The following is an 18,286-nucleotide window of genomic DNA, read 5'->3' on the forward strand; positions in this document are numbered from 1 at the left end:
TCCCCATGTGGGGTGAGCAGAGTGGCTCCTTGAAAGGGCTGTTCAGTTGCATAGACAGGACCAGATTGCACTGCTGCCTAAATCCCAGTGATTAAACAACCATCTTATCTGTGCCGCCCATGTGCAGAGTTGTGACTAGAGACTCCCGGCATTCATCTCTGCCTGTCCCCGTCGCCACTCATCAGTCACCATAGGGCTGTTGGGGGTATAGGGGTTTTGATGATGATGATGAGAGGTATAATGAGCTGGATGATGGCTGCACGTGAGTTGATTTATGTGGTGAGGCAGGAGCGCAGACTGTAACCACACATCTTGGCTCTCTCTTTTCCTGATCCAGTGGTGCAAATGTTGCAACGACTGGGGAGAGGGAGAGTCGCAATGGACTGCCGATAGCCCAGTTTGTTGGGTTCTGCCTTAGTAGCCTGTCCATCAGGCATTGCCTTCATCCGTCACTGTATTCGTTGGGTTCCCAAGTTGGTCACCTCTTCCACCGATACAACTGTTGGGATCTTACTGGAGCTCTGTAAGCATGTTTGCCTAATGCGGGGCTCCACCACAGATTTTTAGTTCGGGGTTTACTCCCGTAGCCTTATACCTGACAAGTTTAATCCACAAGGCAGCGGGGCGGTGGTTGGTAGGCGCCAGGACGTGTCCACATGCCAGTGGGCCTATACGCCGTCCCTCTGGGGCCCACTGCTACTCCGAGATCCACTGCTGGTTTAGCTTGGGTCCATGAGGCACCCAGTTACCGTGTGTTGCCATGAGGAGGCACAGTAGGAGTCTTGATGGTGAAGAGGCTGTGTACTGGCAGGGGAAAACTTATGCAAGTTGCTTCCCTGTTCACCGTGAGGGCTAGCCAGCGGCGGCAGCTGAAAGCGAGAGGAAGCAAGCAGTGCTTGTACCTTAACACTAATTCTGCCACACTACTGTAGATGCATTAAACCACCCTGTGCACACACACACATTTAGGAAAGGAATGGAACCAGTGTTGAATAGTGGTGAACAGTGCTTAAGTCAGTGAAAAACAACTCGGCAGTAACAGCTGAGTTTTACCCAGGCTAACCTTCACACAGTGAGGTCCCAGGTACCCAGTGATAACTGCCCCTGAGACTCAACAACACCAGCTATGTGTTAATCCATCCACGATAGGGAGGCCTGGGACCACACCTCACTCACTTGAGTGAGTGAGGTTCTGTGACACCAGACCAAGTGGTGTCCCCATGATGCTACGACACCACGTAGCGAATGAGTTGCTACAGCATCATGTGAGGTTCCTCATAACACCATCTGTGAGGGAATTACTACACCACGTGATGCCCCTCATAACACCATCCGTGAGGGAATTGCTACACCATGTGATGCCCTTCATAACACCATCTGTGAGGGAATTATTACACCACATCAGGCCCCTCATACACCATCTGTGAGGGAATTACTACATCATCAGGCCCCTCATAACACCATCTGTGAGGGAATTACTACACCACATCAGGCCCCTCATACATCATCTGTGAGGGAATTACTACATCATCAGGCCCCTCATAACACCATCTGTGAGGGAATTACTACACCACGTCAAGCCCCTCATAACACCACCTGTGAGGGAACTACTACTCCACGTGATGCCCCTCATAACGCCATCTGTGAGAGAGTTACTACTCTACGTGTCTGCTGTTCAACACCTTAGCGCACAAGATCTACGTGACCCACTGTAATCATTAATCTGTATGCTCACTGTACTGTATGCTCTTTTACCTTTCTCTAATGAAGGCTTTTGTTAAACCACCAATGTATGTAATAAGTCATTTATGTCCAATGTATATTTTCAGCCTTCGGGCTGCAGAACTTTTTCAGAATTTTTTTCAATAAACCGTTAATTATTATTATTGCATTCCTGGGAATCCTTATATTTCACTGTAAGTTATTACATATTGTACTCCACTATACTGTAAGTAAGTTCATCTTGTAATCCACTAAAAGTAAGTTCATCTTGTAATCCACTAAAAGTAAGTTCATCTTGTAATCCACTAAAAGTAAGTTCATCTTGTAATCCACTAAAAGTAAGTTCATCTTGTAATCCACTATATCTTGTACTTCACTATAAATTAGTACATGGTGTATTTCAGGATGGCATCTACATTCTCACCACAAGAGCTCTCCCTCTTCAGAAGTATTATAGAGGAAATAGTGTATTCTGATGATGGCCTGATACAAGAGACAGAGGCTATCAGCTTAGCTACTTCCATGGAACCTAGAATGAAAGTTAGCGATAGTGAAGAACTAATCCAACACCTCATACAGGATAAATGGCTCCTCCAGGTAACATAATGACCACATAATATAAGGTAGATGAGAATTGTGTATGGTGGCCACATAATATAAGGTAGATGATAATTGTGTATGGTGACCACATAATATAAGGTAGATGATAATTGTGTATGGTGACCACATAATATAAGGTAGATGATAATTGTGTATGGTGGCCACATAATATAAGGTAGATGAGAATTGTGTATGGTGGCCACATAATATAAGGTAGATGATAATTGTGTATGGTGGCCACATAATATAAGGTAGATGATAATTGTGTATGGCCACATAATATAAGTAGATGATAATTGTCTATGGTGGCCACATAATATAAGGTAGATGATAATTGTCTATGTGGCCACATAATATGTAGATGAAATTGTGTATGGTATACATAATATAAGGTAGATGATAATTGTGTATGGTGGCCACATAATATAAGGTAGATGATAATTGTGTATGGTGGCCACATAATATAAGGTAGATGATAATTGTGTATGGTGGCCACATAATATAAGGTAGATGATAATTGTGTATGGTGGCCACATAATATAAGGTAGATGATAATTGTGTATGGTGGCCACATAATATAAGGTAGATGATAATTGTGTATGGTGGCCACATAATATAAGGTAGATGATAATTGTGTATGGTGGCCACATAATATAAGGTAGATGATAATTGTGTATGGTGGCCACATAATATAAGGTAGATGAGAATTGTGTATGGTGGCCACATAATATAAGGTAGATGATAATTGTGTATGGTGGCCACATAATATAAGGTAGATGATAATTGTGTATGGTGGCCACATAATATAAGGTAGAGATGTATGGTGGCCCACATGAGAATTGTGTATGGTGGCCACATAATATATGATAATTGTGTATGGTGGCCACATAATATAAATGAATGATAAATGGTAGAATTGATAATTGTGTATCATGGTGGCCACATAATATAGGTAGATGATAATTGTGTATGGTGCCACATAATAATAGATATGTATGGTGGCCACATAATATAAGGTAGATGATAATTGTGTATGGTGGCCACATAATATAGGTAGATGAGAATTGTGTATGGTGGTACATAATATAAGGTAGATGATAATTGTGTATGGTGGCCACATAATATAAGGTAGATGATATTGTGTATGGTGGCCACATAATATAAGATGATAATTGTGTATGGTGGCCACATAATATAAGGTAGATGATAATTGTGTATGGTGGCCACATAATATAAGGTAGATGATAATTGTGTATGGTGGCCACATAATATAAGGTAGATGATAATTGTGTATGGTGGCCACATAATATAAGGTAGATGATAATTGTGTATGGTGGCCACATAATATAAGGTAGATGATAATTGTGCAGGTGCTCCCCGACTTACGACGGGTTTAGGGACCTAAATCCAGGTCGTAAGTCGGAAATGCAAAATATAATACATATAAAATCTAAAATGAAATACAGTGCAGTAAAAGTAATCAATAATGAAGAATGGATACAGTGTGACTGAGCACTTACCTTTAATGTAGTCAGCTGAATGCACACGGGGCCTCAATAATTTTCTAATTATTCATGGAGACGCCATTAAGTGGATGAAGCAGAGGAGGAGACAGGGCTGGGTGTGTCATCAATGTCGCTTTCTTCAGTCAGGTTTATGTACAGGTGAAACTTGCTGGTTGAAGGCATTGGATCATCTTTAGGAAGTGAAGAGGCAGCAATGTGGGACTTCTTAAAATATATGTCCAATTTAGACTGCACAATTTGCTTTTTCTTTTCATTATAAATCTCCCAGTAGCAAGCAAGTGCATCTTGGACCATTCTGTCAACTTTGGCAAAACGCTCAACATTTTGATCCATTCCATCAAACATTTGCATCCCCTTATTAATTGTAGCAAATGCCTCTGCCATTTGCTTCACTGAAAAAATTTTGGGGGGTGCAGGTTCTTCTTGTACATTTAGATTCTCTTCTTCCTCTGCATTTTTCTGTGCTTCCAGTTTGATAAGATCCTCGTTACTTAGCTCTTCTGCCTCACTTTCAACCAACTGCTCAACATCTTCATTATCAATTTCTAACTCAAGCTGTTTACCCTCCTCCACTATCTTGTTACTAATCTCAGAAATTAATTCATCTTCATTAAATCCTCTGAAACTGTTTGTAAAGGCCGGGGACTTTGGGTTATAAATCCCTTGCCAGCCTAATCAGGATCTTATAAAAGGAAAGTCAAGAACCATGAGTTTCCAAGGGGTAACAAACAACCGTTAGAGATTGACATCTCTTTACTACGGAAATGATCACAATAATTGACACCATTCACACAAATATTAAATAAACAATTAAGAGAGCCAAACAGTTACAGGAGTCAAACAAAGTACAGATATTTCCTACGGCTGCAGATGAAACAGCCTGGTGGAATGTTCTGTTAACGCGGTGGTCATCTCTCAGGGGGAGGTACAGGGCAGCTTCCTCACTTGACGCCGGCGTTGGTGGGCGATGTCTTGCCACACCTGAGAGACGCCAGGGCACGGACGGTGGATAGGGCGTGGAGGAAGTGGCGATGACGTGGCAGCTGCGGTAGTAGCTGCAGTAGGTGTCCGGAATTGACAGCCAAATAGTGAAGGACTGGGGAATCAGCCCACGAGCCCCAGGAGCCTCAGATGAGCACATGACCAGAGTTTGAATGAACAGCGGGGTGTGAGTACAGATGTGTTGACGGCTGGGTAGTGTCTGATGTGTGACGAAGCAGCAGCGACCTTCTCACCGCCGTGTACCCCCCCCTAGTGGGGGTCGCGAACAAGCAAACGAGCGGCGGACAACCATCCTGCTCGTTACCGCCCTTACACTGTTCACATATCTTCTCAGGACTTTCTTCCATACTCCATTCATGCACTGACCTGTAACCTCATCCCATGCTGCAGCTATGTTCTTTATACATGTCAAAATGTTGTAGTCCTTCCAAAATTCTCTGAGCATTTTCTCACCTTCAGTAGCAGCAACGGCCTGAGCGAAGGTCGTATGTAAATAATTTGCTTTAAAAGCTGCATTAGCACCTTGATCCATGGGTTGGATGACAGAGGTAGTGTAAGGTGGAATGTAGACTACCTTAACATCAGGGTGAATGTCGTCCAGGTGTGGTGGGTGTCCCAGAGCATTTCCAAAATTAACAAAATCTTGAATGCAATCCCTTGTTGCAGACAATACTCCTTGGCTTGTGGAATGAAACAAGTCGATAACCAATCCTCAAATAGTACTAGGGTCATCCAGGCTTTCTTATTAATGCGATAAAACACTGGCAGTGTGTGCTTGCTGACATGTTTAAAAGCCCTTGGGTTCTCTGAATGATCTATCATGAAGGGCTTTACGTATCTTGAAACCAGCTACATTTCCCCCCAACAGAAGTGTGATTCGGTCCTTGAATGCCTTGAATCCCGGCATTGTTTTCGCCCCTCTGTGGATGTATGCCCGTTCTGGCATGCTCTTCCATAATAATCCATTTTTATCCACAGTGAATATTTGCTCAGGCAATTAATTTCCCTCCACGATGACACGATCTAGCTCCTCCTTAACGGCTTCGGCAGCACCCACATCAGCTCTTGCTGCCTCTCCACTCACCTTTCCACTGTGCAAACTGTAGCGGTTCTTAAACCTTTGGAACCACCCATGACTTGCTGTGAAGGTTTGGTCTCACTCATCTCCTGCCTGCTCCTTCAGGCTTTCGAACAGACTTCTTGCCTTGGCCTGTAGGGTTAGAAGGCTTACGGGTACACGCTTCTGTATCTGATCTTCCATCCATATCGAGTAAGTTTTCCATCTCATGAAGAGGACCTTGTCTTTTAATCGTTATTATTGTTCCCTTTATAGGTGCTGATCCTTTCACCACCTCGCGAATACTTTCCTTGTCCTTCAAAATAGTAGATATGGTCGAGTGCGAGAAGCCTAGGTAGCTTGAAATAGTTGCTACAGTTTTCCCATTTTCTTACTGCATTATTATCTTCATTTTCGTCTCAAAAGTAATTGACTGTCTCCTTTTTCTTCTAAGCACCACCAGCACTCTCACTTCTACACTTGCCAGTCATTCTAAAGTGAATTAGATACGAAAATAATGTCAGTACACAGCACGATCACTATCAACAACGACGGCCAAACACCAACTAAGCGGTCTACGGCGTGGGCGCTGTAGCCACGAGGCGACCCAAGCCACACGACGCTCTCGTACACGACGGAAAAGATTCGGTCTAGAAAATGCACGCGTCATTTGAAAAAAAATTTGGTACCAACCGCGGCGGTTGTACGTGCTGGTGGTCGTTCCGACTGAGGCAGGTCATAAGTGCGGGTGATCGTAGGTCGAGTAGGTCGTAAATCGGGGAGTTGTTGTACATGGTGGCCACATAATATAAGGTACTGTATATGATAATTGTCTATGGTGGCCACATAATATAAGGTAGATGATAATTGTGTATGGTGGCCACATAATATAAGGTAGATGATAATTGTGTATGGTGGCCACATAATAGAAAAAGAATGTTTATTAGTGGCCACACATACAACTTGTCTCTGCCATTGAGGTCCAGTTATGAAGAGATTTTATTGCACTTGGTTCAGTACTTAATATGAAGCACACCTAGGTATCTCCATCCCAGCACTAAATACTGTACTGTACTGTTAATTATTAAATAAATTTTTCACTTCAGCACGGTGGAAAGGAGAGACAACTGTCACTGAGTGCTGTGACGGCCTCAGAGCTGAGCCTTTACCTGGAGGAGGTGTATGAAGACTGTATCAGCAAGTGTTTTTTGTGTAAGATCATCACATTTAAGGTAAACTGCTATACAGTGAGTCACTTTCCTCACATTTAAGGTAAACTGCTATATAGTGAGTCACTTTCCTCACATTTAAGGTAAACTGCTATACAGTGAGTCACTTTCCTCACATTAAGGTAAACTGCTATACAGTGAGTCACTTTCCTCACATTTAAGGTAAACTGCTATACAGTGAGTCACTTTCCTCACATTAAGGTAAACTGCTATACAGTGAGTCAGTTTACTCACATTTAAGGTAAACTGCTATACAGTGAGTCACTTTCCTCACATTTAAGGTAAACTGCTATACAGTGAGTTACTTTCCTCACATTTAAGGTAAACTGCTATACAGTGAGTCACTTTCCTCACATTTAAGGTAAACTGCAATACAGTGAGTCACTTTCCTCACATTAAGGTAAACTGCTATACAGTGAGTCAGTTTACTCACATTTAAGGTAAACTGCTATACAGTGAGTCACTTTCCTCACATTAAGGTAAACTGCTATACAGTGAGTCAGTTTACTCGCATTTAAGGTAAACTGCTATACAGTGAATCACTTTCCTCACATTTAAGGTAAACTGCTATACAGTGAGTCACTTTCCTCACATTTAAGGTAAACTGCTATAAAGTGAGTCAGTTTACTCACATTTAAGGTAAACTGCTATACAGTGAGTCACTTTCCTCACATTTAAGGTAAACTGCTATACAGTGAGTCACTTTCCTCACATTTAAGGTAAACTGCTATACAGTGAGTCACTTTCCTCACATTTAAGGTAAACTGCTATACAGTGAGTCAGTTTACTCACATTAAGGTAAACTGCTATACAGTGAGTCAGTTTACTCACATTAAGGTAAACTGCTATTCAGTGAGTCAGTTTACTCACATTTAAGGTAAACTGCTATACAGTGAGTCAGTTTACTCACATTAAGGTAAACTGCTATACAGTGAGTCAGTTTACTCACATTTAAGGTAAACTGCTATACAGTGAGTCACTTTCCTCACATTTAAGGTAAACTGCTATACAGTGAGTCACTTTCCTCACATTTAAGGTAAACTGCTATACAGTGAGTCAGTTTACTCACATTAAGGTAAACTGCTATACAGTGAGTCAGTTTACTCACATTAAGGTAAACTGCTATACAGTGAGTCAGTTTACTCACATTTAAGGTAAACTGCTATACAGTGAGTCAGTTTACTCACATTAAGGTAAACTGCTATACAGTGAGTCAGTTTACTCACATTTAAGGTTAAAAAATGGATATTTCTAAAATTACCATAACGTAACAATTGGTATGAAAAGCAGACTTAACCAAATAAACCTTCCTAACCTTACCTAACTTTCTTAACCCCCCCCCCAGTATATTAAAGAGAAAGAACTTACTATGATATGGTGAAACTTGAGGCATTATCTGTACGTGAATTTTTACAGCCGCATCGGCATCTATGCAGCCCGGGCGGCGAGTTATTTATTGTCATGGCGGGAAACGTCGAGCGTTGAGGAAGTGATGAAAATATTTATTTCCAGTCTGAAAGCACAGGAATTACCACAGTGTGGACCGTCTCTATTTAAAGGAACAATGTCGTGGTCTTTGAACAATTGAAGGGTCTTTGTCTTTATCCCTTGACGTGTCATGCTGAATATGAAACTGCCACGAGCCCGGGGAAAAGCACCACAGAGCGTGGCCTCATTACTGCTGGGAAGACAAATTAGTGCGCTCTACAAAACGAGACATTTGCACAAGAAATGATTTCCATATCAGAACTCACTGATGAAAATAAAGAAAGAAAATAAACAGTAATACAAATACTTAGACTTTAGCAAAGAGTTTGACAGAGTACCGCATCAGAGGCTTCTGAGAAAAGTTAAGGCTCATGGTATCGAGGGGAAAGTTTTAAATTGGATAAAATCACGGCTCACCGATAGAACGCAGAGGGTCAGCGTAGATGGTGTTAAATCTGAGTGGAGCCGTGTAACCAGTGGGGTTCCCCAGGGGTCAGTACTAGGCCCACTCTTGTTCATAATCTACATAAACGATCTAGATACTGGGATCAGTAGTGACATAAGCAAGTTTGCGAATGACACCAAAATAGGGCGGCAGATTAATTCAGGGGAGGATGCAAATGCACTACAGGAGGATCTAAATAAACTGCAGGGGTGGTCTGAATAATGGCAAATGAAATTCAACACCAGCAAATGCAGCGTACTTAATATTGGAAGAACAAATACTGTCAATGTATACAGCCTTAACAACATCAACCTAGAGAATTCGACTTGTGAAATAGACTTAAGGTTACTTGTAAGCCCGGACCTATGGCCTAGAAAACAGTGCGTTAATGTTCGAAATAAGGCAAACAGAGTATTAGGTTTTATATCTAGAAGTGTAAGTAATAAGAGTGCAGAGGTCTTATTGCAACTATATCTTGCGCTAGTCAGGCTGCACCTCGATTATGCGGTTCAGTTCTGGTGCCGTTATTATTGAATGGATATAAATTCACTGGGGTCGGTGCAGCGAAGAATGACGAAAATGATTCCGGGACTTAGAAACCTTCCATATCAGGATAGGTTAAGGAAACTAAACTTGCATTCCCTAGAAAGACGAAGAGTGCGGGGAGATATGATAGAAGTATTTAAGTGGGTGAAAGGAATCAATAAAGGAGATATAGATAAAGTTCTTATAATATCCGAGCAGGATAGGACCCGGAGCAACGGATTTAAGTTGCATAAGTTTAGGTTTAGGAGGGAGATAGGAAGGAACTGGTTCACAAATAGGGTGGTGGACGAGTGGAACAAGCTTAGCAACTTTGTAGTAAGTGCTGGAACGCTGGAAAGTTTTAAAAGGAGGCTAGATAGATTTATGGATGATAGAGAGTGGTAGTAACTCTCGACAGGAGCTGCCATGCGCAGGCCAACCGGTCTAATGCAGACTCCTTATTTTCTTATGTTCTTATGTGCTGTGGTGTGTTGTGCTGTGCTGTGCTGCTGTGCTGTGCTGTGCTGTTTTGTGTTGTGTTGTGTTGTCGGGGAAACAATTGAGACCCTGCAATTGTGTGTTAATGAGGCAGAAAGTCAGATCATCAACCTGGGACTTGGTCACATATGGCAGCAGGGTCTACCATTAGACAACAAATTATGCTTCCAATGTCTTCCCAATACCTCCCTGTTTGGTAGTTGCCTACTACCTGTTGTTGTTATGTTGGCGACAACAGCTTTTTGTAAACAAATTCACTGCTTTGACGAGGGCCAACCAACCACCAGCACAAGGGAAAAACAGTACAGTAGTACAGTTCAGTGGATATATATATATATATATTTTTTTTTTTTTTGGGGACAAACCTTACTTGGCCAACATTGGGCCACCATGACATGTGTCACCTTGAGTCACAACAACTGCATTGCAGGAAGCAGTTGTTCACACTCAATTAGAGTTATAAACAAGTGTTAGAAATAATGGATATAAGTGTTGAAGTGAGAAAAGTTTGTGTTGAGGAATTTTTTAATCTGTCTTTTGGTGCTGTGGTCATGCACACACACACTTTTGGTGCTGTGGTCATGCACACACACACACTTTAGTGCTGTGGTCATGCACACACACACTTTTTGGTGCTGTGGTCATGCACACACACACACTTTTAGTGCTGTGGTCATGCACACACACTTGTGGTGCTGTGGTCATGCACACACACACTGGTGCTGTGGTCATGCACACACACTTTTGATGCTGTGGTCATGCACACACACATCTTTTATGCTGTGGTCATGCACACACACATTTTTGTGCTGTGGTCATGCACACACACATTTTAGTGCTGTGGTCATGCACACACACACTTTTGGTGCTGTGGTCATGCACACACACACTTTTTGTGCTGTGGTCATGCACACACTCTTTAGTGCTGTGGTCATACACACACTTTTGGTGCTGTGGTCATGCACACGCACTTTGGGTGCTGTGGTCATGCACACACACTCTTTGTGCTGTGGTCATGCACACACACATTTTTTAGTGCTGTTGTCATGCACACACACTCTTTTAGTGCTGTGGTCATGCACACACACATTTTGATGCTGTGGTCATGCACGCACTTTTGGTGCTGTGGTCATGCACACACTCTTTTTGTGCTGTGGTCATGCACACACACTTTTGGGGCTGTGGTCATGCACACACACGGTGCTGTGGTCATGCACACACACATTTTGGGGCTGTGGTCATGCACACACTTTTGTGCTGTGGTCATGCACACACACTTTTTGGGGCTGTGGTCATGCACACACACACTTTTGGTGCTGTGGTCATGCACACATTTTGGGGCTGTGGTCATGCACACACACTTTGGGGGCTGTGGTCATGCACACACACTTTTAGTGCTGTGGTCATGCACACACACACTTTGGTGCTGTGGTCATGCACACACACTTTGGGGGCTGTGGTCATGCACACACTCACTTTGTGCTGTGGTCATGCACACACTCTTTGGGGCTGTGGTCATGCACACACACACTTTTTGGTGCTGTGGTCATGCACACACACACTTTGTTGCTGTGGTCATGCACACACACACTTTTAGTGCTGTGGTCATGCACACACACTTTTGGGGCTGTGGTCATGCACACACACTTTTGGTGCTGTGGTCATGCACACACACATGGGGCTGTGGTCATGCACACGCACTTTTGGTGCTGTGGTCATGCACACAGTGCTGTGGTCATGCACACACACTTTTGGTGCTGTGGTCATGCACACACTTTGTGCTGTGTTCATGCATCACACTCTTTTGTGCTGTGGTCATGCACACACACACTTTTTGGTGCTGTGTTCATGCATACACACTCTTTGGTGCTGTGGTCATGCACACACACTTTTAGTGCTGTGGTCATGCACACACACACTTTTGGTGCTGTGGTCATGCACACACACACTTTGGTGCTGTGGTCATGCACACACACTTTTTGTGCTGTGGTCATGCACACACACCTTTGGTGCTGTGGTCATGCACACACACTCTTTTAGTGCTGTGGTCATGCACACACACACTTTGGTGCTGTGGTCATGCACACACACTTTTTGTGCTGTGTTCATGCACACACACTTTGGTGCTGTGGTCATGCACACACACTTTTAGTGCTGTGTTCATGCATACACACTCTTTGGTGCTGTGGTCATGCACACACACTTTTGGTGCTGTATTCATGCATACACACACTTTTGGGGCTGTGGTCATGCACACGCACTTTTGGTGCTGTGGTCATGCACACGCACTTTGGTGGCGTGGTCATGCACCACACTTTTGTACTGGTCATGCACCACACTTTTTGGTGCTGTGTTCATGCACCACACTTTTGGTGCTGTGTTCATGCATACACACACTTTTGGTGCTGTGTTCATGCATACACGCACTTTTGTGCTGTGTTCATGCAGACATGCACTTGGTGCTGTGTTCATGCACACACGCACTTTTGTGCTGTGGTCATGCACCACACTTTTGTGCTGTGGTCATGCACACACTTTTTGGTGCTGTGGTCATGCACCACACTTTGTGCTGTGGTCATGCACACACACACTTTGGTGCTGTGGTCACACACACACACACTTTTGGTGCTGTGGTCATGCACACACACACTTTTGGTGCTGTGGTCATGCACACACACACTTTTGGTGCTGTGGTCATGCACATACACTCTTTTGGTGCTGTGGTCACACACACACACTTTTGGTGCTGTGTTCATGCACACACACACACTTTGGTGCTGTGGTCACACACTTTTGGTGCTGTGGTCATGCACACACACACTTTTGTGCTGTGGTCATGCACACACATACTTTGGTGCTGTGGTCACACACACACACTTTAGTGCTGTGGTCATGCACACACACACACTTTGGTGCTGTGGTCACACACACTTTGGTGCTGTGGTCATGCACACACACACTTTGGTGCTGTGGTCATGCACACACACACTTTTGGTGCTGTGGTCATGCACACACCTCTTTGGTGCTGTGGTCACACACACACACTTTTGGTGCTGTGGTCATGCACACACACACACACTTTTAGTGCTGTGGTCACACACACACACCTTTTAGTGCTGTGGTCATGCACACTTTTGGTGCTGTGGTCACACACACATTTGGTGCTGTGGTCATGCACACACACACTTTGGTGCTGTGGTGTGCACCACACTTTTGAGTGCTGTGGTCATGCACACACACTCTTTTGTGCTGTGGTCACACACACACTTTAGTGCTGTGGTCATGCATACACACACTTTTGGTGCTGTGGTCATGCACCACACTTTTAGTGCTGTGGTCACACACATACACTTTTGTGCTGTGGTCATGCACACACACTCTTTTGGTGCTGTGGTCACACACACACACACTTTTGGTGCTGTGGTCATGCACACACACACCTTTTGGTGCTGTGGTCATGCACCACACTTTTGTGCTGTGGTCATGCACCACACTTTTGGTTGTGGTCACACACACACACTTTTGGTGCTGTGGTCACACACACACACACAGTGCTGTGGTCATGCACACACACACTTTTGTGCTGTGGTCATGCACCACACTTTAGTGCTGTGGTCATGCACACACACACTTTTGGTGCTGTGGTCGCACACACACTTTGGTGCTGTGGTCACACACACACACTTTTGTGCTGGTCATGCACCACACTTTTGGTGCTGTGGTCACACACACACACTTCCCAGTGCTGTGGTCATGCACCACACTTTTGGTGCTGTGATGTACCACACTTTTGTGCTGTGGTCACACACACACACCTTTTGGTGCTGTGGTCATGCACCACACTTTTGTGCTGTGGTCATGCACCACACTTTTGGTGCTGTGGTCATGCACCACACTTTTGTTGCTGTGGTCACACACACACACTTTTGTGCTGTGGTCATGCACCACACTTTTGGTGCTGTGGTCATGCACCACACTTTTGGTGCTGTGGTCACACACACACTTTTGGTGCTGTGGTCACACACACACACTTTGGTGCTGTGGTCACACACACACACCTTTTGGTGCTGTGGTCATGCACCACACTTTTGGTGCTGTGGTCATGCACCACACTTTTGGTGCTGTGGTCACACACACACACTTTGGTGCTGTGGTCATGCACCACACTTTTGGTGCTGTGGTCATGCACCACACTTTTGGTTGCTGTGGTCACACACACACACTTTTGGTGCTGTGGTCATGCACACACACACACTTTTGTGCTGTGGTCACACACACACACTTTAGTGCTGTGGTCACACACACACACTTTGGTGCTGTGGTCATGCACCACACTTTTGGTGCTGTGGTCATGCACCACACTTTTAGTGCTGTGGTCATGCACACACACACACTTTGGTGCTGTGGTCATGCACCACACTTTTGGTGCTGTGGTCATGCCACACTTTTGGTGCTGTGGTCACACACACACACTTTTAGTGCTGTGGTCATGCACCACACTTTTGGTGCTGTGGTCACACACACACACCTTTTGTGCTGTGGTCACACACACACACTTTTAGTGCTGTGGTCATGCACACACACTTTTGGTGCTGTGGTCATGCATACACACTTTTCCCCTCCAACAATCTCAAAATTTTGTTTTGTGGATATTTTTGATTCACTGAGCAAGAATTTGCACAATGCATGACTTTGTATGTGTATCTCTCACATTGAGCACCTTTTATTAGGTGTTGCCCTAGACCCTAGCGCAACATGTCACTTTATAATACCTTTTGGTAGTGGACAGCTTTTGCCAGTTGCTGTATCAACCTTATTGTACAGTATGTGTGTTACCCTGTCTCCCATTTAACACTCATTTATCTGTCTTCAACAGGGACACAGGTGCACCAAGTGTAAAGTCAGAGTTCATCGTAAGTGTTGCAGAAAGTTCTGGATGCATCAGAATACAACATCAGTTACCTGTCCTGACCCTGTGTGTGGAGAACATTGGCCACATGTTGAACTGGATCTTCCCCAAAAACGCTAAAAGTTATCATAGAGTTAGGAGAGTTCTGCTCTGCCTCAACTAAAATACATAGATATAAACTATTTGTCTCAATAAGTTTCTCTTATTACTTAAAAAACTGATGTGTAGTTTACCATTATGTGTACTTTACCAGTATATATGCTGTATTAATCTGATTGTTTTCATTACCTGTAGTAATTAAGGTACAGTTGATTGTAGTGACAGTAGAAGACAATATTTTGTTTCGACAGAAGGTAAATGTTAGTAAGATTATTGATAGAAAAATATAGTTTTCTTCTGAACGTTTCCCTTCAATCTTGTAATATCCATAACAAATGGCAACTTACTGCTGGGTTTGGAGTTCTTGAAGAGGCCTCAGTGTTTGCCACAATTAATGTGATGGTTTATACAGTAATGCTTCATGAACTGTAGGTTGCTTCACTCGCCCTCTTTTACAGGTACTTTAACGGGCAATGTTCGGTAGATTTGGCATCCTGTGTACCGCCGGCAAGGCCGTGGGCTCGGAACACTGCTCTTGCCCGCAGTGCCCACCGTTTCTCTGTGGATGTCGGTCACACGAGAATAACCCTTTTTGTACATCCTTCTTTCCTCACACAGCCAAACTGTGGAATGCTCTGCCTTCTTCTCTGTTTCCATACTCAGACAATCTGTCTCACTTTAAAATGCTGGTTTTCCGGCATCTTCACAGTGTAGATTAACACGATATAACCTTTTCCTTCTCTATTTTTAATTTCTTTCTGTTCTTATTTTTTCGCCCCCCCCCTACCCCAGGCCCCGTTGTGGCTCGACGACTTGTACCCAGGTGGGCTATTCCCCATAAAAAACAAAAAAATATCATATTTTATGGTGTACACTGTATAGTATTTTATGGTGCTGCGTATTGCATTTTATGGTGTACACTGTGGTGTATTTTATGGTGTACACTGTATAGTATTTTATGGTGTACACTGTATAGTTATAGTTTTTCTTATTCATTTTATAGTTGTACACTGTATAGTATTTTTATAGTGTACACTGTATAGCATTTATAGTGTACACTGTATAGTATTTATGGTGTACACTGTATTCCATTTTATGAGTGCTTTTCTTATAGTATTTTATAGTGTACACTGTATTCCATTTTATGGTGTACACTGCATAGTATTTTTATGGTGTACACTGTATAGTATTTTATGGTGTACACTGTATAGCATTTTATGGTGTACACTGTATAGCATTTTATGGTGTTCAGTACTGTATAGTATTTTATGGTGTACACTGTACTGTATAGTATTTTATGGTGTACACTATAGTATTTTATGGTGTACACTGTACTGTATAGGATTTTATGGTGTACTCTGTACTGTATAACATTTATGGTTGGAGGAGGCAGTAGGAGAGGGAGGGAGGTGGTTGGAGGTAGTGGAGGAGGGAGTAGGAGAGGGAGGGAGGTGGTTGGAGGTAGTGGAGGAGGCAGTAGGAGGGAGGGAGGTGGTTGGAGGTAGTGGAGGCAGTAGGAGAGGAGGGAGGTGGTTGGAGGTAGTGGAGGAGGCAGTAGGAGGGAGGGAGGTGGTTGGAGGTAGTGGAGGAGGCAGTAGGAGAGGGAGGGAGGTGGTTGGAGGTAGTGGTGGAGGCAGTAGGAGGGAGGAGGTGGTTGGAGGTGTGGGGGAGTAGGAGAGGGAGGTGGTTGGAGGTAGTGGAGGAGGCAGTGGAGAGGGAGGGAGGTGGTTGGAGGTAGTGGAGGAGGCAGTAGGAGAGGGGGAGGGAGGTGGTTGGAGGTAGTGGAGGCAGTAGGAGGGAGGAGGTGGTTGGAGGTAGTGGAGGGAGGCAGTGGGAGGGAGGGAGGTGGTTGGAGGTAGTGGAGGAGGCAGTAGGAGGGGGGAGGGAGGAGGTGGTTGGGTAGTGGAGGGAGGGAGTAGGGGAGGGAGGTGGTTGGAGGTAGTGGAGGAGGAGTAGGAGAGGGAGGGAGGTGGTTGGAGGTAGTGGAGGGAGGCAGTAGGAGAGGGAGGGAGGTGGTTGGAGGTAGTGGAGGAGGCAGTGGGAGGGAGGGAGGAGGGTGGTTGGAGGTAGTGGTGGAGGCAGTAGGAGAGGGAGGGAGGTGGTTGGAGGTAGTGGAGGCGGCAGTAGGAGAGGGAGGGAGGTGGTTGGAGGTAGTGGAGGAGGCAGTAGGAGGGAGGGAGGTGGTTGGAGGTAGTGGAGGGAGGCAGTAGGAGAGAGGGAGGGAGGTGGTTGGAGGTAGTGGAGGGAGGCAGTAGGAGAGGGGAGGGAGGTGGTTGGAGGTAGTGGAGGAGGCAGTAGGAGAGGGAGGGAGGTGGTTGGAGGTAGTGGAGGAGGGAGTAGGAGGGAGGGAGGGAGATGGTTGGAGGTAGTGGAGGCAGTAGGAGAGGGAGGGAGGTGGTTGGAGGTAGTGGAGGAGGGAGTAGGTGAGGGAGGGAGGTGGTTGGAGGTAGTGGAGGAGGCAGTAGGAGAGGGAGGGAGGTGGTTGGAGGTAGTGGAGGAGGGAGTAGGGAGGGAGGGAGGTGGTTGGAGGTAGTGGAGGAGGAGTAGGAGGGAGGGAGGAGGTGGTTGGAGTAGTGGAGGAGGCAGTAGGAGAGGAGGGAGGTGGTTGGAGGTAGTGGAGGGAGGCAGTAGGAGAGGGAGGGAGGTGGTTGGAGGTAGTGGAGGAGGGAGTAGGTGAGGGAGGGAGGGAGATGGTTGGAGGTAGTGGAGGAGGCAGTAGAGGAGGAGGGAGGTGGTTGGAGGTAGTGGAGGAGGCAGTGGGAGAGGGAGGGAGATGGTTGGAGGTAGTGGAGGAGGCAGTAGGAGAGGAGGGAGGTGGTTGGAGGTAGTGGAAGAGGCAGGGAGAGGGAGGAGATGGTTGGAGGTAGGAGGGAGGCTAGGTGAGGGAGGGAGGTGGTTGGAGGTAGTGGAGGAGGCAGTGGAGGGAGGGAGGTGGTTGGGTAGTGGTGGGGCAGTGGTAGGGGAGGGAGATGGTTGGAGGTAGTGGAGGATGGGTAGGTGATTGAGGGAGGTGGTTGGAGTAGTGGTGGAGGGGAGTAGGTGATTGAGGGAGGTGGTTGGAGGTAGTGGTGGAGGGAGTAGGTGAGGGAGGGAGATGGTTTGGAGGTAGTGGTGGGAGGCAGTAGGTGAGGAGGGAGGTAGTTGGAGGTAGTGGTGGAGGCAGTAGGTGAGGGAGGGAGGTGGTTG

The 18,286-nt window shown here is 45.2% G+C and overlaps 1 protein-coding gene across 1 annotated transcript; it reads left to right on the plus strand.

Moving 5' to 3' along the window:
- The first annotated feature begins 2,104 nt into the window (after positions 1-2,104).
- LOC121875823 (non-structural maintenance of chromosomes element 1 homolog) lies at positions 2,105-15,271 on the plus strand. Its single transcript, XM_042380514.1, has 3 exons — positions 2,105-2,319; positions 7,014-7,139; positions 14,969-15,271. Exons 1-3 carry the CDS (start codon positions 2,113-2,115, stop codon positions 15,119-15,121), a joined length of 486 nt encoding a protein of 161 aa, XP_042236448.1. The 5' UTR covers positions 2,105-2,112; the 3' UTR covers positions 15,122-15,271.
- Positions 15,272-18,286: the final 3,015 nt, after the last annotated feature.

This window comes from Homarus americanus, unplaced genomic scaffold (assembly GCF_018991925.1).
Source record: "Homarus americanus isolate GMGI-L3 unplaced genomic scaffold, GMGI_Hamer_2.0 scaffold23311, whole genome shotgun sequence".
Classification (NCBI taxonomy): Eukaryota; Metazoa; Arthropoda; class Malacostraca; order Decapoda; family Nephropidae; genus Homarus; species Homarus americanus.

Excerpts from the sequence above, each read along its gene's own strand:
- LOC121875823 (XM_042380514.1), top strand. The coding sequence starts at position 2,113 with ATGGTGTATTTCAGGATGGCATCTACATTCTCACCACAAGAGCTCTCC. Across the intron at positions 2,320-7,013 it reads AGGATAAATGGCTCCTCCAG|CACGGTGGAAAGGAGAGACA; the intron begins GTAACATAATGA and ends TTTTCACTTCAG. Across the intron at positions 7,140-14,968 it reads GTAAGATCATCACATTTAAG|GGACACAGGTGCACCAAGTG; the intron begins GTAAACTGCTAT and ends TGTCTTCAACAG.